General features: G+C 39.5%; 3 protein-coding genes across 8 annotated transcripts in view; 1 reads left to right on the top strand and 2 right to left on the bottom strand.

Annotated features, from left to right (window-relative positions):
• LOC112141321 (leucine-rich repeat-containing protein 30) overlaps positions 1-23,180 on the bottom strand; it is a gene marked incomplete at its 3' end in the record, with an annotated part of 64,882 nt that extends 41,702 nt beyond the window's left edge. Inside the window, 3 exon segments of the mRNA XM_024264429.2 lie at positions 5,298-5,429; positions 5,525-5,742; positions 23,079-23,180. Coding sequence (XP_024120197.1) covers positions 5,298-5,429; positions 5,525-5,725 — 333 coding nt within the window.
• Positions 7,152-10,769, top strand: LOC112141320 (uncharacterized zgc:174680). Of its 5 annotated transcripts, XR_004947398.1 has the most exons (6): positions 7,152-7,337; positions 8,716-9,386; positions 9,462-9,684; positions 9,758-9,868; positions 10,031-10,310; positions 10,426-10,737. XR_004947398.1 is itself a non-coding variant. In XM_036210885.1 (5 exons), the coding sequence occupies exons 2-5, from the start codon at positions 9,596-9,598 to the stop codon at positions 10,648-10,650; spliced, it is 705 nt and encodes a 234-aa protein (XP_036066778.1). In that variant the 5' UTR covers positions 7,152-7,337; positions 8,716-9,595; the 3' UTR covers positions 10,651-10,769. The 5 variants fall into 5 exon arrangements, 1 of the variants encoding a protein (XP_036066778.1); XR_004947397.1 differs by having other exon boundaries at positions 9,758-10,310; XR_004947396.1 differs by having other exon boundaries at positions 9,462-9,868; positions 10,426-10,708.
• On the bottom strand, positions 10,896-19,058 carry LOC112141317. Of its 2 annotated transcripts, XR_004947394.1 has the most exons (16): positions 18,259-19,058; positions 17,903-18,090; positions 17,577-17,784; positions 16,336-16,411; positions 15,949-16,223; positions 15,804-15,860; positions 15,648-15,724; positions 15,490-15,546; positions 14,576-14,781; positions 14,397-14,498; positions 13,799-13,925; positions 13,095-13,130; positions 12,821-12,924; positions 12,602-12,746; positions 12,385-12,511; positions 10,896-12,311 (listed from the first exon to the last, which is right to left on the bottom strand). XR_004947394.1 is itself a non-coding variant. In XM_036210883.1 (11 exons), the coding sequence occupies exons 1-11, from the start codon at positions 18,298-18,300 to the stop codon at positions 13,906-13,908; spliced, it is 1,308 nt and encodes a 435-aa protein (XP_036066776.1). In that variant the 5' UTR covers positions 18,301-19,058; the 3' UTR covers positions 13,349-13,905. The 2 variants fall into 2 exon arrangements, 1 of the variants encoding a protein (XP_036066776.1); XM_036210883.1 differs by lacking the exons at positions 10,896-12,311; positions 12,385-12,511; positions 12,602-12,746; positions 12,821-12,924; positions 13,095-13,130 and having other exon boundaries at positions 13,349-13,925.
• Positions 23,181-24,301: the final 1,121 nt, after the last annotated feature.

Below are 24,301 nucleotides of genomic sequence, written 5' to 3' on the forward strand. Positions count from 1 at the left end.
TTTAGTTTAAATGTAGAGACTATTTTGGCCAACAAGTGTGTGTAACTATAGAGTGTGTGTGTAGACAGGCCCCGCCCATTCTAGTTTGATATTTAGACCTGGATGTTTTATTAATGCGATAAAATTCATAGTGTCTGTATTATTATTAACTGATTTAATTATTTTGTTATCAGACACATGATTGTTTCATACCTGACATGTTTTCGACAGAGAGCTTCCGTCTTCATCAGAGTTGTCACCAGGTGGTGGAGTGTGATGTGTATAAAACAGCTGATTGTATCTGAGGCGGAGTTTTATGATGTTGTTTCCCTCTGCTGCCATCTTCTTCTTTCTCTTTTTCTCTACCCCCCCTCCCCCCTCTTCCTTTCTGTCCGGTCCAAAATCAATATGAGTAAAGTTTAGCATGAAACAGGTAAATCCCTGTTGTGACAGTAAAATCTGCCCAACACAAGAAGCTCTCATCCCGCATCTATTGGGTCAGCTGTTGGACAGGACAAGTTAAATAAACAAATAAATAAAACCAGTTCAACAGAACTTTAAAGTGACTTTCAGACGACTGATTGTAATCTCAGCTGATGATGAGGAGCTTCTGCCTTCTTCATGGAGCAATAGCGGCGTGCGCTAACGGTAACCTCGCCTCTGTTGAGACGTAGGAAAGGAATCACGTCTCAGACTGATTCTACCTGACACTGAAAATTACATTTACACAAGTTTAGAAACACTCGGGTGTGGAGTAACTGAAACACAACTAACGGCTTATAAAGATGAAGACAGCGATAATCAGACGTGTCTTTCATGCTAGCTAGCATTAGTCCAAATGAAAAGTGATAACGGTATTCACAAGTAATTTTTTAAATACTGCAGTCAGTTCTGAACTTTTTTTCTTGGCTGCACGAACCCAGAGGAAAGGTTAAGGTTAGGATTACGGTTCTGGTTGGCATTTATGCTTTAAATGGTTCCCGATCACGGCCCCAGCTGCATCACTGCTTCGCGCTCTAGCTCCATGACAGCTAACAGGACGTTTAGCTTTGGACTCACATAAAATACCTGAATCAATGCAGCGATCTGCATCTTGACTGCACCTATAACGTGTCGCCAACATGAATGTCCATCAGTTTTAGAGCTGGTTGCATGTAAACATGCGCTTAAAACATTAGCTTTAGCAAGTTACCTTCGAAGTTTGCTATGTAGGACGACAAAAACAATTTAAAATCTTTTTTACATTTTTTTGTTGGGGTAGGCTACTTTACTAGAAAAACAAACAATGCGCAATGACTCTTGTTAGGTCCAAATACTCCGCTATTTCCACAAACAATAGCCCGCGACTCTGACCAGAAACGACTGAGCGGTCACATGCTGAATGCGGAAGTAGGTTGTACATATAGCCCATAAAGTCTGCAATGTTTTCGGGAGCCTGTGAGTGAGATGTGCCGCTCATAGCTGAAAGGCTGAAAGTGGCAGACAAATTCTTTCCTTTCAGACAGGCTCCTAGTAGAGATGATATTATGGGCTCAGTATGTGGAGCTCTGTGGATGAGTTCATTTGAAAGAGCCGTCCAAAAGACTGACTATTTTGGCTCTTCTTACATTTATTCACTGTTATGAAGCCAGCTTGGAGTTTATTGCTTAGTCCTGAGGATAATAACAGGGATGATTGGTGTGCTGCAATCTGGATCAGAATGATTCAAATTAAGATTTCCCACTAAAACTTGAGTTTGAATTATTGTTGAAATTTTAATTATAACTTCATTTGATGTTAAATCCATGAAAGATGTTAAAGTCTGACATGGATTTGTGGGAGATATTCCATTGCTATATCCATCCGAGTTAATATACAGTATAGATCTCTATCTACACTTTGTATAAAAAGCATGTTTGTGTACTTCCAATTATTCAACAGACAAACCAGGGGGCTGCAGCCTTCAATGCCAAAATAACCATTTGATATAGATTCTTACTAACATATACAAAAATAAACAAACCCATGGTATATGTATAAATATACACAAATAAACAGTTGACTTTGAAACTCCACACAAAAGCCTCTGGTGAAAATGTTAACCAAAGAACATTTTAACAAAACAGAAAAATGTAAGAACTCGAAGATATTTTGCCACCACGATGAGAACAAAAGTCACAGTTTTGAGTTCAAAATGTCTTAAATTGCAAACAAAATGTTCAGTTAAAACAAGACTTTCAAAGTTTCAAATGAAAAGTAAACCTTTGTGCACGCAAAGTTGGCATAAGTGCGCGACACAACCCGCACTCCGTACTCCCATCTCAGCCATGGCTCTTTTCATGTTTGCAGCATTGTCCCGCAAAATGACATGGACTCGTTTGTTAATACTCCAGTCCATGAGCATCTTTTCCACAGCCTCTTTGATTCAGGCATCTCAAAACGGGGCTCCAAGAAGTCCAGTAACATGATGAGCCCCGGGTTTTATACGAAGGCGAATGGCTGGTCACTTATCTCAATCATCTGGGAAATCTTGGAGATTATGGCTTGAGCTTTCTCACCATCGTGCAGCAGTTTCTCTTTTTTCTGTAGAGTCTGAAGCAGAGTGGCCTGTGTTCTTCTGGGTGGCTGTAATGACTTAGCGAACTCTGTGTAATGTTGCAGGTGTTTGTTTTTTAGATGTCTGATAAGATTTGTCGTATTAAAGCAGCCTTTTTCTTACCCCCCTCGAAATTCCAAGCTTGCACGTGTTGCAGTTTGCAATTGCGGTATTGTTTTCATCTATAGTGAAAAACATCCATAAAGCCGACATCCTATTTGCACTTGCTATCCACTCCAACTGTTAGTGCCGTATTCCATGCATTTTACGACAGTAAAACATCATGACGTGCACATCTATGGGCGCGTGACCAATCTTAAATGGTTGTCATTGGCCATAGACAATGCAGAAGAATTTTAAAAAAGTTGCAACCTTAATATACAGTCAACAAAAATAAATGCAACACTTTTGTTGGAGACGTGTTCTCCTTACGGATGAATCTGGGTTTACATTGTTCAGGGCAGATGGCAGACTCTGTGTGGCGTTGTGTGGGTGAGCGCTTTGCTCATGTCAATGTTGTGGATGGAGTGGCACATGGTGGTGGTGGGGTTATGGTATGGGTAGGCATCTGTCATGGACGAAGATTACTGGTACATTTTATTGATGGCATTTTGAATGCACAGAGATACGGTGATGAGATCCTGAGGCCCATTGTTGTGCCATACATCCATGATCATCACCTCGTGTTTCAGCAAGATAGTGCACGGCCCCATGTTGCAAGGATCTGGACACAATTCTTGGAAGCTGAAAATGTCCCAGTTCTTGCATGGCCAGCATACTCACCGGACATGTCACCCATTGAGCATGTTTGGGATGTGTTTGACCGGCGTATACGACAGTGTGTACTAGTTCCTACTAATATCCAGCAACTTCACACAGCCATTGAAGAGGAGTGGACCAACATTCCACAGGCCACAATTGGCAATCTGATAAACTCTATGTGAAGAAGATGTGTTGCACTGCATGAGGCAAATGGTGGTCACACCAGATACTGACTGGTTCTGGGTCCCCAGACCCCCAATATAGCAAAAAACCTGCACATTTCAGGGTGTCCTTTTATTGTGGGCAGTCTAAGGCACACCTGTGCACTAATCATGATGTCAGATCAGCACTTTGATGTGGCACACCTGTGAGGTGGGATGGATTATCTCTGCAAAGCAGAAGTGCTCACTATCACACATTTAGACAGATTTGTGAACAATGTTTGAGAGAAATGGTAATATTGTGTATCTGGAATGAATTTTAGATCTTTAAGTCCATCTCAGGAAAAATGGGAGCAGAAACAAAAGTGTTGCGTTTATATTTTTGTTGAGTGTATAACACATTTTATGCAGTAGGAAAACAAAATATCGGGGTGTAACGGCCGATTCCGATCGAGACCCAAATGAAGTGATCGGGGCAGATTTCCGATCATGTGATTGGATCGGGACATCCATAGTTTCCATCAGTTCTGTTTCAAGCAGGATTCTGCAGTCTTCAACCATTCTGGCCCGATTCTTTTTGAGTAGAACTCAGAAGGATCAGCAAAACCACAAAATACAACAGGGTTGAGCATTCATATATGTTAGTGTAGGAACCTGCATGATTAAAATGTCTGCACCAGAAAAAACCCTGTCTCAACTTAATCCAGCCAGACATTACATTGTGTTACAATCATGATTTGTATCTGAGGTATAACTTTTCCACGAATAAAACATTAAATATGAATAAAAAAACCCTTTTATATAAATAATTTTGTCTTTTGCTTTAAACAAAAGGCAGTCATGAGTTCTTAATAATAAGACAATCTGTCATTCAGGATAATGAGGCCGTGGTGCAGCGGTAGGGCGGTCGACTCCTGATCAGAAGTGAGCGGGTTCAACTCCCGCCTTGCCCGTGTCCAAGAAGTATCCTTGGGCAAGACACTGAACCCCAAATTGCCTCTGGTGGGAGGTTGGTGCCAGTGTTCGGCAGCGGAGCCCCCACCAGTGTGTGAATGGGTGAATGGGTCTGTGACTGTGAAGCGCTTTGGGCCCTCGATGGAGGGTAGAAAGAGCTATACAAGTATACGCCATTTACCATTTTGCTGAAGCAAATATATTCAAAGGAGAAACTGAAATTCAAAAAAATGTAATTTCTTCTGCTTATACACGAGTCCTTCTTTGGTGAGTCATAAATATTTTTTAACAACAAACAGATCTCAAAGAACATCAAGAACATCTTTTTACCAATATTTTGCAGTTTTGTTTAGTGTAATGTCAGCAGATTTTAGGAGATCCTCAGCCATAGATTCACAATTCTGACTAAATTAAATTTGAAAAATGCTGAAAGAAAATTTGATTTATTTTTAAAATGAATAGAAAGTTTTTTCTCAGCCATAGCGACAACATTGAGGGTAAAAGAGCCAGTTCAGACTCTGATCCTTGGTAGTGTGTTAGATAATTATAGTGATTTGATTGGATAGAATCTAGACCAATCAGCATGAACCTCTTGTCTGTGATTGGCTGTTTGGTGGCACAAATGTGGCACAAAGAAGACTCCTGAACAACAGCATGACAAACCAGCCCAGGGCCCAGCAGATTGGGTGTCAGGTTAAGATGAGACAAAAAGAAGAGATACTTTGCTAATGTGGGGATAAAGGTGCCTGGCTTCATCAAGATTAGTTGTTTTCTGTAGTTCAGATTCAGTGGAAAGATCTGGGTTGACGATTTAACTAACACAGAACCATCTATCTCTGTTATGGGGAAACTACTCCAGACCTTACCTGGTTGCCCCAAAGGTTCAGAACCACCAGGTTGGAGAGCAGAGAAAGCTGAGGAGGAACAGTCTTTAGGTTATTCAAAGACAGATTTAGCTTCTCCAGCTCCAGCAGCTCCCACAGCTCATCCGGCACCTCCTGCATGGCAAAGGAGGTGAGAAGATGGAAGAAGCTCAGATCTTATGAATTACCAACAACTCCTTCTACTGCCTCCTGTGGGGGCATTGCTGTACCTTCAGGCCACGACGGGTCAGGCTCAGAACGTTGTATCCAAACTGTTTGACAATAAACCTTTTGATTTTCTCTGCTGATGTCAGACTGTCTCTGGGAGGGCTCCTTTTCTTCTCCTCCCTCACCTCCTCCCGGCACAATCTTCCTCCCATACTCTCAAAGGATTTTAGACAACAATTGCATAACCACTCAACTGGGCTCATGGAAGAGTGAAGATCTCCTGCAAGATGAAAACACAAAGTCAACACAACCTCTGAACTCTGAAACAGGTCCGGTTGGTCAGATGAAGACTCTGAGAGAAAAAGTTGGTCAAGTGAAATGAAAAGAACATAAGTCTAAAAAGCACCTGTTTACCTCAGCAGAGCTAACAACATACAGCTCAGTCTGCTCCGGAGAGACTGAGCCCTCTTCTGAGAGAGGGAAGTTTAGAGAAAGTAGAAGATGGTAACAGAGGGAGTAACATCATAGAACAACCAGGTGTAAAAAGCTGCAATGGGCAGGGTCTGTCTACACACATTCAGTCATTGCAAACATACCTTTTAGCTAAATTTGTCTTCACATATAAACTAGTCAAAATGTACACAATACAACTGCAGTTCACACACACACTTCTGCATATAAACCCACACATGTAAAGCCTTTCATTCTGTCACACATACTATTAGTGCAAAGGTGAACTGACACCTGTGGCCCGTTTCAAGAAGCAGGTTTCAGAAACAGAGATAACTTAAACCCGTGAAAGTGGGTCAAACCAAACCCGTTACACGAAGCAGGATTTGCTTGACCCATCAATCACTATGGCAACTGACTCCGTGAACATAACCTGGTGTGGAGCAGGTTTCCTTCAGGAAACTAAGGCCCAATCCGAATACTCCCCTTCTCCCTCTCTCTTAGCCCTCCCCCTTGATTTGGAGTGTCAGTTGAAGTAAAAGTCGTGTCCAGAATTATTATTCTTTAAGTTTCACACTCCAAACAGAGGGGTCCAAAGTCCACCATCGTGAGAATAAACCGCGTCGCGCTAAGAAGCTCTTTTCTTCCCTTTGGTGCGCTCTAAACCACAGAAGTTTACATTTAAATGTAAGTAATGACTTTATTTTGTAGTGTGACCTTCTTAAAGTTATAAAACTGCGGTTATGTTTATTCAAGCGCTGGAAGCTTCGCGCTAGTGGACTGGTGATGTTGATGACATCATCAGACGAAAGTCACATCCGAAATATTAGACACTATTTTTTCATCACCCTCCGTTTGGAGCAATCACGGAGGGATAAACGAAGGGGGAGGGCTAAGGGGAAGGGAGAATTCGAATTGGGCTTTTGAGTATGGGGTAAGATAACTGTCAAAAGGAAACGTATTCATAAATCATATTTTGTATTCACAAAAAGAAATTCATATTCATAAATACATATTTTGTATTCACAAAAAGAAATTCGTATTCATAAATACAAAGTTTGTATTCACAAAAAGAAATTCGTATTCATAAATACAAAGTTGTGCAAAATTTTATATTTTGTGCCAAACTTACTTTAAAAAAATGAATACAACATTTATTTTTACGTTTAACATGTCTCTTGTGAATACAAATTTTCCTCGTTTTGAATACGACTTCTCTCTGTCTTGGATACAGATTTCTCCTGTTACCTAACTGTCAAAACTACGTCACGGGGTCACAGGCTTATGCATCGAGTGCCGGAACATCGAGCCGCCGCCGGCAAACGACGCATGCGCACTGAGGACTCCATCCCTAATTCTGAATTTGAGCTGGGAAAACGTCAGGGATTGAAGAAAACAGACACCTTCGCAATGGAGAACAACCAGGTACGGCTAAAGAGTTTCAACCTTGGCATTTTATATTTTAGTATTTCTTTATTTGTATTTTGTTATGGTAGACTATTGGTCTTTAGTCAATTTAGGTGCGTGCTGAAAACGAAACAATTCTTGCTGTTGGGGGTGAGCTCCGCTGTGGGTACCAATACCATATCCGCTCGACCTGCACATTGATATAAACGGTCTATGGGGCTGCAAGATTGATTCGGGGGCCTCTGACTAGTGATGACATTACACTACGGTAACGCCACATAGACAAACAACTTAATGTTGAGATTTGTCCAGGCTATTATTTATTAATCTCGCATTGACAGCTCATTACCGTAATGGCTGCTCTCTTCAGTGTTTATGTCACTGAGCAGAAAGTGAGCGCGGCTAATTTTAGCTGTACTTTTCCCTTGAGTTTGCAAACTGGCAGGAGGTATTGTGAAAAAAAAAATCACGAGCTAATAGCCACTTTTTTAATGTGCGACCAAGCTAGCATGCTACTCGCTAGCGCCGACTTTAGCACAAACTCCAGTCTTCCCAGCCTGGTTTCTCTCAATCAAAATACGATTGCTACCCTGTAATGATTCCCCTCGATCAGATTATTTTATTGTCAAGGTTTTTGCGTTTCATTGCAAGCATTGCGCCCCATTTTGTGATTATATGCGTACTCGTGTGTCATATCCTGTCACATGATGGTGATCTAACCAATTGCAATCTTACACGTCATCAAGTCGTTTGCTCCCGAACCAATCTTTATTTTTATTTATTTTTATTTTCACGAAACGATCCTGCAGGTCGAGCACATATGGATACCTACACCGCCACTCTTGTTATCAGATAGAGCTTCAATTGTCGGGCTATGTTGGAATTCTCACCCTCATCCATAACTAACTATAATACAGTCCCCTTGATTTTAAAGGCAATTCGGACACGACGCCTTCAAACATTACCGTGTTGCTCCTCTGTCCGTCTTTATCAACAAAGTCATGAACAACAAAACATCTTATTATTTTTTAACAACAAAGCATCTTCTACATAAACATGACACAACTGATCTGCGCCCTCTAGTGTTCATAAAATGCCTAGGTTTCTGATAAAAAAAAAGATATACAGTGTATATAAAATGACGCTCACAGTAGTATTTTTTTTTAATCAGAAAAATAAAGTTGTGTATTTTGACCATAGTGATGTTTTAGTTTACTTGTATTGTTATTGTATCAAGATGAATTTACTCATGTATTCTGTATTAACATGTTAGCTATGGGTCCTGAACATATATAAAAGTGGACTTTTCTTGAAAATAGTAATGAAAATGTAAGATTAAAAATGATTATAGAAATACATATGTGTATATTTAACTGTTTACATTTTGTTTTAACAGGAATCACTGCTCACTGAAATAATGAGATCCCTTCAATCAAGAATCAGTCATGCTGTTGGTCAGCCTAATTTAGATTTGGACTATTTTCAGTATGTTGTGAATCAGGAGGTGTTTATACTGACATCTGCTCAGACCATTTTTCCGATACCCTTGGATATTGTGGAGTGCCTATTAAGCCTTCAAAGAAAAATTAATGAAGCTCTCTCTCAAGACATGCCTAAAGTTTTTGTTACAGAGGAAAGGAGTGGATGTGGACGACCAAAACTGCAAGTTTCTGAAGACATGCTAACCCAAATGATAGAGCTGTCCTTGCCTGTGTCATGTATTGCAAACTTGCTGGGAGTAAGTGAATCCACAGTCTTCCGCCGCATGCGTGATCATGGGTTGTCATCAAGGTCTTGCTACAGCAACTTGACTGACTCAGTACTAGACAATGCAGTTTTGTTGATAAAAAACAGACTACCAAATGCAGGGTACAGGATGGTTAAAGGTTGTTTGCAAGCAGAGGGTCACAAAATTCAATGGGAACGCATCAAAAATTCAATGCACAGAGTGGATGCCGCAGGAGTTTTGGACAGATTGATGCACCTTGGATGCATTGTCAGAAGGACATACAGTGTGCGACATCCACTGTCCTTAGTACACATTGACACCAATCATAAGTTGATCAGGTAAAAAAATCATTTTCAGAATAAAGTCCATTATTTAAACCTTGGTCTTTAACCCTAATAATGTATTCTCTTTAGGTACAATATTGTCATTTTTGGGGGAATCGATGGGTTTTCAAGAAAGGTAAGTACATCCTTGCCAGAAAGACAGCTTGTGGTGCATTATAATTTCTAATATATTAATTTTCTTTTTGTTTTTTTGTGAGCAGATCATGTACCTGGAGCCTGCAACAAACAATAGATCACAGACTGCTCTCACATTTTTCCTGAAGGCTGTGGAAAACCATGGATGGCCATCCAGGTATCTTGTGAAATACTTCTCTTTTTCTTAAATTTCAATTGTTTTGGTCTCTTATTTTCTTTTGTAATTTCAGGGTCAGAGGCGATGAGGGTGTTGAAAACGTGGGAATAGCTGAAGCCATGTTTAGTGTGAAAGGGACTGGAAGAGGCAGCTTTATTGCTGGAAAGAGCGTTCACAATCAAAGGTCTTCCCTTTTGCACTCAATATAATTTTTTTTTATACAAAAGTGATCATATGACATCATTTGGCTATTTAACTACCATCTGAAATGAGTGAAACAATTCTATTTGTCTTGTAGCTTTTCTTAAATTATGCCATCTAATCATATCTTTTTTTTTTGCACTAGGATTGAGCGTCTATGGCGTGACGTTTGGACAAGTGTAACGCAGCTTTACTATGAAGTCCTTCACGGCCTAGAGGAAGACGGGCTCCTGGATCTCTCAGATATCCTGCATTTGTTTTGTGTACATTATATCTTTCTTCCTCGACTGGCAAATGCACTTCATACCTTTACCGAGGGATGGGACAATCACCCTCTGAAGAGTGAGGGGGGCCTCTCACCCAATCAGCTCTGGGTTTTGGGACACATGCAAAGACCTGCTGCAGACACTGAAGAAGACCCACAGGTATAATTTTCAAAATTCTAAGTAATGCAGCCTAGCTTTAATGTCATTCACACTTATCTCTTAGTGTCATAATGTATCTGTTAGTGTTGAAATACTATTATTTTAAAATTGACAGAACCTGAAGCTGTTTGGAACTGACTGGGAGACATTTGACTGTGTCAGAGAAGAACCTGTTGGTGTTCAAGTTCCAGAAACTGAGTGTCCTCTGGATCCAGCTGCAATGGAAGCCATCAAGTCCGTTATCAACCCTCTGGCACCATCTCAATCATTCGGGAGAGACTTATTTCTAACTATGATTCAGCTTGTTCAAAGTGTTGCTGGAACAAGTCACACCATTTAGGGACTTCCTAAGCTGTCACACAAACCTCACATTTCCCAAAATGCTTTTAGTCAAATAAAGAGTTCACTTATAAGAAGTTGTCACCTTTTAATGTCTATGTCACTCTTAATCTATTAAGACTTTGGAATAAAATTAACTAGAAAAAACAGTTTTTGCATTTCAACGTTTAACTAAATTTATAACCGACTTACATCTGAATAGTGCATTGTTTTCTGAATTGAAACAAAAAAATGAAGGGACAAACATGTCTGTAAACATTTATTTTGCCCAAGAAGGAACAAACATTCAAGGTAATTATACAGTTGTTGAACATTCATTAGATAAGCGGGCTTAGAACTACTCTAACAAAAATGTAATGTACTGTGGTGCTACCATTTGAAAATGCCTAAAATGCTAAACAAATATATATTGGAAACATCTACGGAAGCCAAAAAAGGGCTGTCAAACTTTTTTTTTTAAAAATAGTTTTCTCATTATGAAGATAATCTAGAAAAAAGAATGAAGCGTCCCCCTCTACCTTTCCCTAATGGAGACACTGAGACTTCACCTGTTTAAGTCTTTTTAGTTTGTGTTTAACAAAAACAGAAGAAGAAAACACTTTTGAAAAGTTGTTTTTAGTCTATTTTTATTAGTTAGTAGATCTAAGCTCTTTAAACATCCTTATTCCATCTCAAACAACAACCCCCTCTGTTTTTTAAAAAAAAAGCCTGAACAAACAGGTTGATTGAGAACCCAAGGTGTTTCTGCATGGTGCACTCACGGAGCTCCAGACATCAGCTGCAAAGTAAAGCAGTTTAACATAGAAAATGTCAAACACCAGTACTGATCCATATATCATTATTGATTTAACAGGGTGGACATTTTTACTGAAAAACTGTTTTGTTTTGCTGTGGATTGTAAAAAAAAAAAAAATGCATAATAGCCTACTGAGATGGGCTGAGTGGCTGTTTGGGTAATGTCTGGAGTTCAGTGAACACACCATGAACAGATTCTCATCAAATTCTGTCAATCAGCCTGTTTGCTCAAAGGTTTGAGGGAATTAAAGGGACAAGGGCTGGTGCATGGAACGGAGTGAACACATTTAAAGAGCATAGACCCACTAATAAAATAATAAAATTAGAATAAAAAACAACTTTTGAGGAGTCTCTGCATCTTTGTGTGTGAAAGGGAGAGGGGGACGCTTCATTCTTTGCTAATGATCATCTCGTTTTCGCAAGAAAATTATCAAAATGGCTTCCTTAAAGATCACTGCACCCATTTTATTAAAGTAAAGGATTACATTACTAAAATATGTAAATACCTTCCAAAAGCATGTAAAATGTATTTTAAGAAAGAACAAAAGAAGATCTTAGGTTAAACATTGGAACTACTTTAAATCCTATAAAAGCCTTGTCCGTGGCATATTGCGGTTTCCATTATGTTCTTGAATTCCTTGTAAGTGGTTAAGTGAGCAACTGGAAATGTTATTGTTCGACTACAGGCACTTACAGTGGGATAACATGTGGTGTGATCTTCACCACAGCCGTGAAGAAATTTTACAAAGATGACAAAGTCTTTCTTCTCGCTGGGTAGAACAGGCTTGTGTCCCTGTCCCGTCATCCACTGCATCACTTTGGCAAGTGACAGCTGCTGTGAATCATCATCAGACTGGCCATCCATTTCTGAAATACAAATAGAGTTTCAGTAACATCGAAGAAAAATTAAAAATATTACTAAAAAGTGACGTAAGCATACCACAATCTTCAATTTCTTGTAAAAAATCCTGGAAGAAGTTCATGACATGCACTTCTCTAGCAAACTTCACAGAGTTTTTGTCACAGAAGTCCGGTTGGCACTTTTCCAGCACAGAGGCTGCATCAACCTGAGGTAAATAATAAAAAACAGACATTAATATCTAAAACACTAGTTTTGAAAAAAAGAGACAAAGTTAAAAAGAGAAGACATAAATTACACGATCAACATTCCCAGGAACGAACATGGGCTGACAAAGTTCTGGATTTCTTTCCATCAGTTGCACCAGGTTGAAAAGATGCAGGCCTTTTCTCAGCTGATCAAGCATGGGAAGGACTCTCATGGTTGAGTGCAGCACAATAGCTCTGGAACAGAAGTAAAAACTTATAAATAGTATAATACATAAAAATTTCTCAGAGGAATTTAAAATGAAAATCACCTGATTATGAGGTCCTTTTTGTCCACAGAGACCGTCCCAACGTATCCACAACTAATGATGTCATCAGTCTTGTCTTTAATATTTTCATCCGTGGATCCATTTACCTACCACATAAAAATGCGTTGAAGTATTTAATTCCATAATTTGTCCATTCAGATTCAGAAATGCTATATTTTTTTAGTTTGGCTTAATCAAATATTTAAAAAAAAAAGTTCAGATTAAAATTTTTGTTAAGTTTTTAATTTATGTTTCACAAAAATGAGTACTATCTTACCTCCATAATGAGCTGCGACAACTCCGGATCTGTGACATTGTCATGGTTCTGCTCTGCTCCTTCACCCCTCCCTTCCTTCCTCCACCCTAATCTCACTCACCTGTGCTGATTAAGCTGCCATTGTGCTCCAGCTGGTGTTCACACTATTTAAGGTCCTCAGCTTCACATCCACCCTGCCAGTTCGTTGAATCAGTCATGTTCCAGCTAGTAACAATCCTTGCACTTCTAGTCTTTTCATGTTTTTGACCCTTTTCTGGCCTGGTAACGAGTTTAAGCCTGTCCCCTGTCTGGAGTTTTTCTGCCCTGGTTTTTCCTCCTCCGTTTCCATCCTGAAGAGGCGTGACGTTTCCAGTTCCCTCATCTCAACACGGAGTAAAGCTGCCCCAACACTGGTCTTCACCCTCCGGTGGATTCTCCTCCTGTACACCGCAGCAGTGGAGGAATCTTCCATCATTCCTGACACCATCCGCCCTGCACTCAGACGCTTCAAAGGCTCTTCTCTCACGTCTGCTTCTGGAGTTCTAAGTAAGAGATCACCATCACCCCAAGCGTGGAACCAGGATCTCCAAATAACTCTTTATCTGACTTTCAGGCTCACCTGTGCATCTGGCGGCCCACTCAATAATTCTACCTTCCTAATAAACACTTTAATTGTGACCTGTGTTTGCTCTGTTTTGGGTTGTCCTCCTCATTCCATAACAGACATCACTGATCGACACCTGAATGGTGTCTGGGTCCCCAGAGCACAGGTATCTGTAGCACCAATCTCTCATGAAGTTGGGAAGAGGTCCTCCTTGTGAAACACTAGCTGCTAGAATTTCTCCAGCACTCCTGAAGATGAGAAAATGACAAAGATATTGATTTGATTCACAGTCTCTCAGTCAAAACAACAAAAAACCGTTACGTGGCCTTAAACTTGTTCCTAAAATAAGCTGTGATGTAGCATTGATTTCTGCTGAAACTTTTGATTCTTTTCTTTCCAACCAATTTTTTTTGAGTACTACAATCATTTCCTTGATGAATACAATTTTTGAAACTTGATTACACCAAAAATCTTAATGATGCTTTGAATCTATTAATATTTGATATGAAGTCCTGAACCGGATATTGATAATTCATGTAGAGAAAATGGTATGGTCGAGTTGGGGTGGGATTATTTCAAGTGATCAACTTGTGATTTATTAAGTGATATGTAATGTATTATTACCTGATTGCTTGAAATAAACCATTTCATTCATTCATTCATTTGCAGCTGAATTATTCTTCATTGTATTCAACAATGTATGACAGAAATAAATATACCTGAAGTAGTTTTGGTCCAGATGGTTGATGCAGTAGCGAGGATTTTTCCATTTTTGTCCATGCCACCCATGAAAAGCCTTTTTTCAATCTCGGCAACCATTTCTGAAAAATGAAATTATCCTTAACATCTGTTTAACAAATGAGCAACAAATTTAAAAAACAGCAACAAGAATCTGTACCTGTAAGAAATTCTTTGGTGAGAACCCTTGTGTCTAAACCCGTTTCCCCAAAGAAAGACACTTTGAGTTTGTTTTTTGGAGAGGATTTTTTTTGGCGCTGCCACTGTTGCATTCCTCTGTCAAAAAGGTCACTTCTGGACACACAGATGGAGAATGTGTCGTCTTCCTTGACTTGATCACCTATCCAGCTGAGGATTTCCTCCATACTGTAAAAAGAAATGCACACAAATGAATGAAGAACTTTTATTTATTGCATTAAATAAGAGTTTTAATACATCTATTAGCTAGTTCCTGTAATTTCAGTGGAAACCAATAGCCCCGTGTAACTTCCGGTCGCTACACCAGAAGTAGCACCCATAACCCCTTTTACATCAGCGGCCCCAGGAATAAGGTGGATACATAATACTGAAAGGATCACAAATCTTTTCATACTCGGTTCATGTTGTGCACCATGTGTGATGGACTGCTCTGCACCCGCTCGGTGCACGCATTCACCCATGCTCGCACTTAGCGCAAATCTCAGCTTTTCTTGAATTTGCGTAAATAGTTGCAATTGTTACAATGTGAAATCCTGGAGGGTCTGACTTGTGTGAAGCTTTTAAATCAGAAGAAGCTGCAGGAATTTCCTAGGAGGACAGGAGTAGATGGGCTGCACGCCGCCAGTCCACTACGCACACATACAGGCGCACTTGCAACCTTATAGCGAGCCTGCATGAAGAAATATGTACTCTGCATTTTTCTATATTTAGGCACAGGCCGAGACAAAACAGATTGTCAAATTTCTTTGCACTGATAAATATGTTGAGTTAAAAATTTTTTTTTTTACTGATTTACGAAGAATTGTTACATCCCCAATCACAACAATATAAAAACGATAGACAGCAGATTATTCTAGTGATAAAGACAGTTCTTACCATTTGAAAGAAAGGTCCGAGTTCTTTGAACTGGTTTCACTGGCTGCATGACTTGTTCTGAAAAGTTGTTTACATTTAAAAATAATTAGCATCTACAAAGTTTAGGACAGCTTTCTTTAAAATTCTGTGAATTTATGTGGTTTTATTTGTTGTGATACCTTAGACCACATTCAGATGCATGACTCTCAATGATGTCAATGTTGAAGGAACCACTGCAAACTGGACACTGAGCAGTCTTAAAAAAGAAAAAGAATCCAGTTTGTTATTGCAAATTGGCATGGCTAATTTATGTTGAAATAACACAGAAATCTTACCGTCTCTGTCACATCCTCATGGCAGCTTGGAAATATGTGATCCTGATTTCTACTTTCCTAGAGTAAAAACAAAACCCCAATGTCCTTTAATTTTCACATTAACAGACAAAATGTAAAACAAATGGAAAAACACCAAGTATATAACCTCTGAGGAAGAACACAGATTTTCCTCCTTGCAGTTCTTTATGTGGAGGGGAAGGACCTGAAGTGGAATCATCTTTCCACACGTGGTACACAGAGCTTTGGGCATGCTTTCAAATTCTTTTGCCTCTGGTGGTAATGGAGTGGTGTCAATTTGCTCTTGTAAAGGAGCAATGTACAGAGTACATTTCCCACTACCACTCACTCCCTTGAGCTGCTGCCCATTGTACCCATCCGAGTCAGGAGGGATGACAACTAGTTTTCGTTGTCCACCCCCACCTAAAAACAACAATTAACCAGAAGGGATATTCGGTTATATAATTATTGGTGCTAACATGATGAGTGTTAAAAAGGCACAAAAGAAAAGCGATATATGAGAGCAACTATTTACCTGTAGACTTGTGGAGCAACCAGCCTCCACAAATACTTCCAAGCTTCGGATATGCCTTTATAAGCAGCTCTGTCAACTTGGAGATTTCAAATGAAGACAGTTTATTAAAATAAAGCAAAACTTGTTAAATGCATATTTCACAAATCACACATTTTTCTCAAACACACACAATATAAACACAACTCTTGGTCAACAACAATCATCCTCACAAAAAGACAAACGTGTCAATATAGCAGAATAGATCAAGGATGGAGGTTTAAAAGCCATAGACTTTTCAGTCATGAATGGAGTTCTTAAACTGAGATGGCTGAACTCATTTAATCTAACAAAAAACAACTTCTGGATTGCGCTTTTTTGTTTTTGGGCATTCTCTCATTTAATGGACAAACATGGCAACTATCTAAACTATGACATATTCTGTTCAACATTTTAACCTTGTTTGCTTATTAAAAAAACTAACAGTATTGAATCCATTACAATTCCAGAGAAAAAAGCAGTTCAACGAATAATGATACAACAGCTAATCACAGAAATGGGTAAGGATTTCAGTTGGGTGATAAAAAAAAACTTTCACACTAACTTTTCTGGGGGAAAAAAAGTAATATTATTTCGTACTCTTCCTATCAAAAAGTACATATGCAATGCATAAATATGATGTCAGAGCAGCAAGAAAAATAAGGAAATTAGATTTATCATACTCTGTCTCACAAAAAGCAAAAGAAGTGACATTTAAAATACTGAATGTCATTCATCCATCAAAAAACTATTTTTTTTAGTTTTGGTGGAGACCCCTGTTCTTTTCTGTGCAACTGTATAACATTTTCATCTGAATGTGCAGAATGGATCTTAAACTATCTAGTCCTCTATTCTTAACCGACTGACATATAAAAATATGACTTTAGACAACACAAACTGGAATGACATTAAAATTAAAATAAACGTTAGTGATTATTTAAAAAAAAAAGTAGAATTTACATTTAAAACATTGATTTGATTTATAATGTATTTTATTCAACAAATGCAAATTTCTTAAAAAAAAGTTAAACCCAACATGAACAGCTTTACTAGATTTGCTTTTAGGATTTTCATAATAATTCTATTACAATCTTCTTTTATTTTATTTATATGTGTTTAAAGTAAGAGTTTTTATGGTTGGTTCGTTCTGTGCCCGTCTGCTAGTGTTTCAACAACATATAATGGCACTGTTGATGATCAAGATGCAGACAAAAAAAGATGCTCACCTCAGAATGTGTGGTGCTTTCAGACACCGTCAGAGAGCGTTTTCCCAGACCAGCCAGCGTGAGGGCAAGTTCCTCATCTCCTTTCAGCGTTTTAAAACGCTGCTTATCAAGAAGGAAGAAGGTCACAAAAAAACTCTTTTGACGGTTTGCATATGGTGCAAACCGTCTTTTGCCTTTTCCTTCTCTGCGGAAAAGTCCAGGCAAAGATCTGCAAAAACATACTTACATTAAATAGTGATCGCCCAATTCGTAAAAATGTCCTTCACCTAAGTTTAACTTGGTGTTATTTCGAACACCGACAGATTACATTTGTTCGCAAAACATACCTAGCCATCTCTTGATGGATCGACTGTCCTGGTGAAATGCCCCGAGGCCCATGGCCAACGGGCTCAATCTGCCTGGATGTCTCTCCCTGGGCTCCCTGTCCCTCAGCAGGCTCAACTGGATTTCCCTGTCTTAACCTGCTCCTTAGCAAAGACACTAAATTGTGTGCCGTACTGACTATGTCTGCTAACTGCACATAAAAAAAAAAAAAAAAAATCATCATAAAACCCGTTCAGAGACAAAAACTTTGAGCTACGTGTATGAATAAATTGATGTCCCTAAACATATATAAGTATTCAAGAGCGTCGTCTCTGAAAATAACGCGTATATATAGGAAAACAAATAAACACTACGTTACCTCGCTTTGTCGCTCCACGACCGAGCCGTCTTTTTCCGCCATTTTTGCACATAAAAAAGAGAATGAGCGCTAAGCTGCAGTGCGCATGCGTCGTTTGCTGGCTCGGCGGCTCGATGTTCCGGCACTCGATGCATAAGCCTGTGACCCCGTGACGTAGTTTTGACAGTTAGGTAACAGGAGAAATCCGTATCCAAGACAGAGAGAAGTCGTATTCAAAACGAGGAAAATTCGTATTCACAAGAGACATGTTAAACGTAAAAATAAATGTTGTATTCATTTTTTTAAAGTAAGTTTGGCACAAAATATAAAATTTTGCACAACTTTGTATTTATGAATATGAATTTCTTTTTGTTTATACAAAATAGGTATTTATGAATATGAATTTCTTTTTGTGAATACAAAATAGGTATTTATGAATACGTTTCCTTTTGACAGTTATCTTACCCCATATTTGAGTTCCTGCAGTCTCCGCCCCTTCTTAAAGTGAAAGATGTTCAAATATGAGTTCCTCATTAAAATTTAGAGAACATTCTCATTAGAGACGTCACGTTTTCACCACGCAGAAACCAAAATGACATGTTCATTCATAGAGGATCATGTAGAGAGGAGGCTGATTAATCCAGAGGAAATGTTATTTACGTCGGGAGAGGATTTTGAGTCGATTGTCTGGAGTTTCCCAATTCATGCTTATTTAAGCAATACTGTTTTTCCAGGGACTCGTTATTAATTATACTGAGTTTTATTTTCCTCTTTTTAAACACTTAACAACGGAAATGTTTAAACCAGGGATGTCAAACATACGGCCCGTGGGCCGTATCTGGCCCTCCAGATACTTTAATCCGGCCCAGTTATGAGAAAAAAATATTAAAGATTTTTCAAAAAGGAAAGCAAGTTTCTAGCTCATTCCTATGGCGAGTTATGGTTCTTTAAAGAAATGACCGCAATGTGCAATTCCACCACTAGGGAGAACAAAGGAAACTCTGGAGATCAAGAAATAATCACGGTGAAGGCCAATCCATGCCAAGTTTTGGGAGAGAAAGGGTTAACACCAAAATGTTTGTAAGTTTAACCCTTTGGAACCTAGGGCCTAGAACTCTGTCTTTCTACTTTAGAATTTACCTCTGTATTTTCAATTTAACATCTTTATTTGGTATCATTTTAATCAGCAAGTGACACTGCCAATACTTAGTCATTTTTCCAAGTTCTATCCACACATCAGACATAAAATCATGCAAAAACGGTCATGGTATGGTGTTTTCTTTTATTTGGTTTTGTGGTGTTGTGTTCTTTTACTTATGTTTTGTCTCCACTGTGCTCCTACAGGGTGGCGTGGGGCAGGAGGTGTGGCCTTCCCTAATTGGTGATGCTGCACACCTGCACCCAATCCCTCCTCTACCTTTAAAAGTCTCTCCCTGGCTCCTCCAACCTGCCAGGTTATTTTCCCTTCCATGTGGCCTCCTAGTTCCAGTAGCAGCTGTTCCTGGTCAAGCCTCCTGCCTCCACCGCCAGTCTGCTCCTTAGTTTGTTTCTTTTGTCAATCCAATAAATCTTCACATATTGAACATCCAGTCTGGCTCTGCTCTGGGATCTGTCTACACACTCTGACAAAAACAGAAAATTTCGTCTGGAAAAACGGGATTCATTTTGCTGTGAAAACAAAAAAATGTTTAACAAACAGACCTCCCAGCTTCCATGATGTGACCTTTCATATGTTGTCATAAGACAGTAATAGTACTTTAGTCTGCCTGGCTAAAAAATAAGAATCCCTCTCTAAGAATTTCTCTCCTAAGAACACTGCTGTCCATTTGATATTTTTCCTGGAATTCTATTTTTTCTCTTTTCTTTTAGTTTTTTTTCCTCATAAACTTTCCTTGTTGTGTTTGTGAGGAATAATAAAAAGGTTTTAGGGAGAAGTTTGGTCCAGCTGGACTTCAGCTGGAATCTGCTCACAGGTGGGGGCGTGTCTGTCCGCTCTGTTGCTCGGCTCTTGTAACAGTGGCAAGTGGGACTTTCGCAGAGAAACGCAGAGTTTCTGTGATTTTATGACAATGCCGGTGGTTGCAATTGTATTAAACTCATTTCGGACCCTATCCCAAAGGACAATTAATACCAGTTTCATCCGTCTAGGGTTTCTAATACCGGACAGCTCTGTTTGGCTCCGGCCCCACCACAGGTGAGTTGACCTGCATTGCACCCGTCTGATCTTCCACCTTATTTATTAAAATGAAAGATTGCTTTTGTTCCAAAAACTACAAATAAAGCCCATATTCTGTCTTTAATTCAATAAAAAATCAGTTACGGGACATAAAAAAAAGTAAACGTTTATTTTAGACGACGTTTTATTATGTTGATCTCACAGCTGCACAGCAGGACGCATGAGGGCGTCTGTCGGTTCCAGGGGGTTAATTTAGTTTAATTTTTCATTGTTAACACATTTATATTTTAGACAGGATATTTATTTGATTTAATGTCAGATGTAAAAGATTCAGTTTGTAAAACATTGACTAATTATTTTTTTTCTCTTAGTAAAATCAATTTCATTTTAAATGCATTTTAATCTGTGAATGAAAGTGTAATAATAAGTGATTAGAGCACTGGGTTGTTTGAGATTTTTTTTCCAACTAAGAAAGAAAACAAGACAAAAACAAAGCTACAGATAACAAGTTGACCAAAGGTTATTGTGCTATTATGTTTACTGGTCCGGCCCACTTGATATCAAATGGGTTGAATGTGGCCCCTGAACCAAAATGAGTTTGACACCCCTGATTTAAACCTTAAACACTGGAGATGTCTGTCTAAACATCTACGGTGCTGCAGAGTCCATATCAAATGTTAGTGCGGTTGTTAGCAAAGCCCCCTTTCATTGCAAAGGGCGGGGTTTGAGTCCCCGCTGTGGAAAAGTTTCATTATGCTAAAATAACTTATCAGTGAATATTATTTAATTCATGAGAATTCAAATTAATTGATACTTATTTTAACATATTCCAGGCAGCTACAGTGTTTCTATTTCGCGTGCAGAGATATCCATGTGTGTGTATGTGTGGTGGTGGGTGGGGGACTGGTGGGGGGGTTATGAAAAATGGTCATTCATGCAAGTACAGAGATTACTGGTTACACTATTGACAGATCAAAAACCATTTCTTACTCAACAGGTGACAGAATGACCTTCCAGACATGATTTAGTTATTCTCCTGAATTAAACGATTCAAATGTAGACGTATGCATTAACTCTGCAGATATTTTCTCTCTGTTTTACCACTGCAGCTGTGTTGGTCTTCTTGATGAAAATGTGCTCGTAGTCACATATGCTTGTAGGAACACATCAATGTCTGTCACCGTGAAGTATGAAACACTAAAGGTGTTTGTTCCTGTTGCCATGGTGAATCGTGCTGTCTCTGCTCCATTGATCAGGGCTTTTAATGATCGCGACGCTCACACCTGATTCTGGTTCCAACAACTCAGAGTTGATTGAATCAACTCTTTTCAGATGTTCTGAAACTGAAAAGTTTGTGAATTTTGAGCCTGAGAACTCAAGCAGGCTGGAGTGTCCAGAGAAAAGCCACACATCTAAGGGGAGAACATGAAAATGCCGCACAAAAAGGTCCCAGTTGGTATTCAAACCAGGGTCTTCTTGCTGTAAAACCCTGACCCTTCTTCATGATGTTCCAGTTTTCTGAAAAGGCTCTGTATATTCAATGCAGGGCAGACCCGGATGATGCTGAGATGAAGCTAAATCATTTTCAAGAAGCATAAATCAAAAAATAAAAACAAGTATAGAATTAAAGGATCTTTTGTATTATTGTGTCCATATCAAGAAGAAAATATCTTAAAGTTCAGGAGGAGAACGATCAGCTTCTTCTCTATGTTGGTTTTGGAATCCAAAAGCTGATTATGTCAGCAACTCATCACCATTTGAAGATGAGTTCTTGTTTGGGGGATGCAGCACATCTACTTCACCAAAGAGCAGATGTTTAACTCGCAGAGCAAAGCACGAGAACACAGCATAAGACACCTGTATGTGTGTATATATGTTTGTTTGTGTTGTGAGGAAAAATAAACTACCATTCATGTAAACATGTTAATCCCCTGCTCTTTGGGTTTTCTTATAGCATACTGTGACGGCTGCCATGTTGCATAGGTCCAGACGGAGCAGAACTCAACTGTGCTGGCTGGCAAGGCAGGAGCATCTGTTGCCTGTACCTTCCCAGCAGGCAGAAATCTGGGCTGACTTGTGCTACACACAGCTCATAATCTAAAGCAGTTGGAGCTAAGGATGTATAACACAACAGCAGAGTCAAAGCCCTCTGCACAATCCTCTTAACAGATCATTTTGACACTGAACAGAACTCACCAACATGAACGTTGCAAAGGTTATAGCTGGAAATAACGTTCTTACTCATGGTGTAACAACACCAACTCCCACAATTCACTCCTGCCATAGGCAGGATCACTACAACACATTTTTTTAAAGGCACATTACACAAAATTATTCATGGGACTTGTGGAAAGACAAGAAGTTAAGTTTGTGCAACACATAAGGTTCAGCATCTGTCTGTTAAAGTGGATGAGTTAGAGAAAAAAGTTATAAGAAAGTCTGATAAAATTTCTGATCTTCAGGAAGTTTGACTGCAGGTTTCAATCTGAACAAATCCAGGATCCTTTCAGGATAACAACCAGTCTGGCAAAATGCACGTTAGAAAATAAAGAGCAAGTAGCCATGAATGCCACCAAAACATTACTGAAACGTTTCCCTTTATCTGCCAGCCACAGAATCAGCCCACTATACTGTCACACAGAGAATCTATTTCAGAGCTTCTTACCTCCAGATGATTTGCTCAGAGCAACCAGAGGGAACAAGGCAAAACTGATGAGTTCTGTGTCAGCGGATCTACAAGATCAGTAAGCAACTCCTCAGAGAAGACTCCCCCCTTGAGACTTTCTGAAGAGGACAGGCTGGTTTTAAAAGGAGCTCCCACCTGCTGCTGTCCGTCAACTGCTCTGAGCTTTGATTGGTTGAAGTCACTCTTTGCAGACCCCCAAACACATAGACATTCTCATGTTGATCCTGCAGGAATGTTCTGGAGTTTTTAGTTTACATCTGAATTTCAGCAGGATTCAATGACCTACTTTAAGACCCTAGCTGTTCATTTTCTTCATTAAGTGGAAACGTTTTGTCTTATCGGGGCGACAGTGGCTCGGATGGTAGAGCAGGTTGGCCAATGATTGAAGGATAGGTGGTTCGATCCACTGTTGTTGTGTCCTTGGGCAAGGAAGTTCCCCCTCCCTCCAGTGTGGTTCCACTGGTGTGTGAATGTCCCGCTGATGGTCAGAGGGGCCGTAGGCGCGTACCGTCAGCCACGCCTCTGTCAGTCTGCCCCAGGACAGCTGTGGATATGTCAGTAGCTTACCATCACCAAGTATGAATGAATAATATATACACATTGTAAGCTCTTTGAGCGCCTGGAAAAACACAGAGAAATTTAATCCATTATATTAATCTTCTTTTGTCGTCAGAAAGCCAAAGACTGAGTCTCAAGGGGCCCATTTCAAGAATTAGGTTTGGTTGAAACTCTGAGTTTGTAATCTCTGAGTTCAAGAAAACTCTGGGTTTCTGGTTTCAGAAATGGAGATAACGTAAACCCGTGAAAGTGGGTGAAACCAAACCCGTTTAAGGAAGCAGGTTAATCTGAATTCAGAATCAATCACTATGGCAACTGAGTCTGTGAACCTAACCTGGTCGGTAGCAGGTTTTCTTCAGGAAACTTAGAGTTCTCTGTGGTCTCCGCCCCCTTTTAAAGTGTAGGATGTTCAAATATGAGTTCCTCATTAACATTTAGAGAACATTCACATTAGAGACGTCACGTTTCCACCACTCAGAAACCAGAATGACATGTTCATTCATAGAGGATCATGTAGAGAGGAGGCTGATTAATCCAGAGGAAATGTTATTTACGTCGGTACAGGATTCTGAGGACACGAGTCGACTGACTGCAGTTTCTCAATTCGTTTTTGTTTGAGCAATACCGTTTTTCCAGGAGCAGGA

Source organism: Oryzias melastigma, unplaced genomic scaffold, assembly GCF_002922805.2.
Source record: "Oryzias melastigma strain HK-1 unplaced genomic scaffold, ASM292280v2 sc00279, whole genome shotgun sequence".
NCBI classification, from domain to species: Eukaryota; Metazoa; Chordata; class Actinopteri; order Beloniformes; family Adrianichthyidae; genus Oryzias; species Oryzias melastigma.

Coding starts and splice junctions, on each gene's coding strand:
- LOC112141317 (XM_036210883.1), bottom strand. CDS start 18,300: ATGGCGGAAAAAGACGGCTCGGTCGTGGAGCGACAAAGCGAG. Junction 16,412..17,576: donor AAAGCACCACACATTCTGAG/GTGAGCATCTTT, acceptor GAAATCTCCAAG/TTGACAGAGCTGCTTATAAA. Junction 16,224..16,335: donor GTTGCTCCACAAGTCTACAG/GTAAATAGTTGC, acceptor TGTTGTTTTTAG/GTGGGGGTGGACAACGAAAA.
- LOC112141320 (XM_036210885.1), top strand. CDS start 9,596: ATGTACCTGGAGCCTGCAACAAACAATAGATCACAGACTGCTCTCACA. Junction 9,685..9,757: donor AACCATGGATGGCCATCCAG/GTATCTTGTGAA, acceptor TTGTAATTTCAG/GGTCAGAGGCGATGAGGGTG. Junction 9,869..10,030: donor AAGAGCGTTCACAATCAAAG/GTCTTCCCTTTT, acceptor TTTTTGCACTAG/GATTGAGCGTCTATGGCGTG.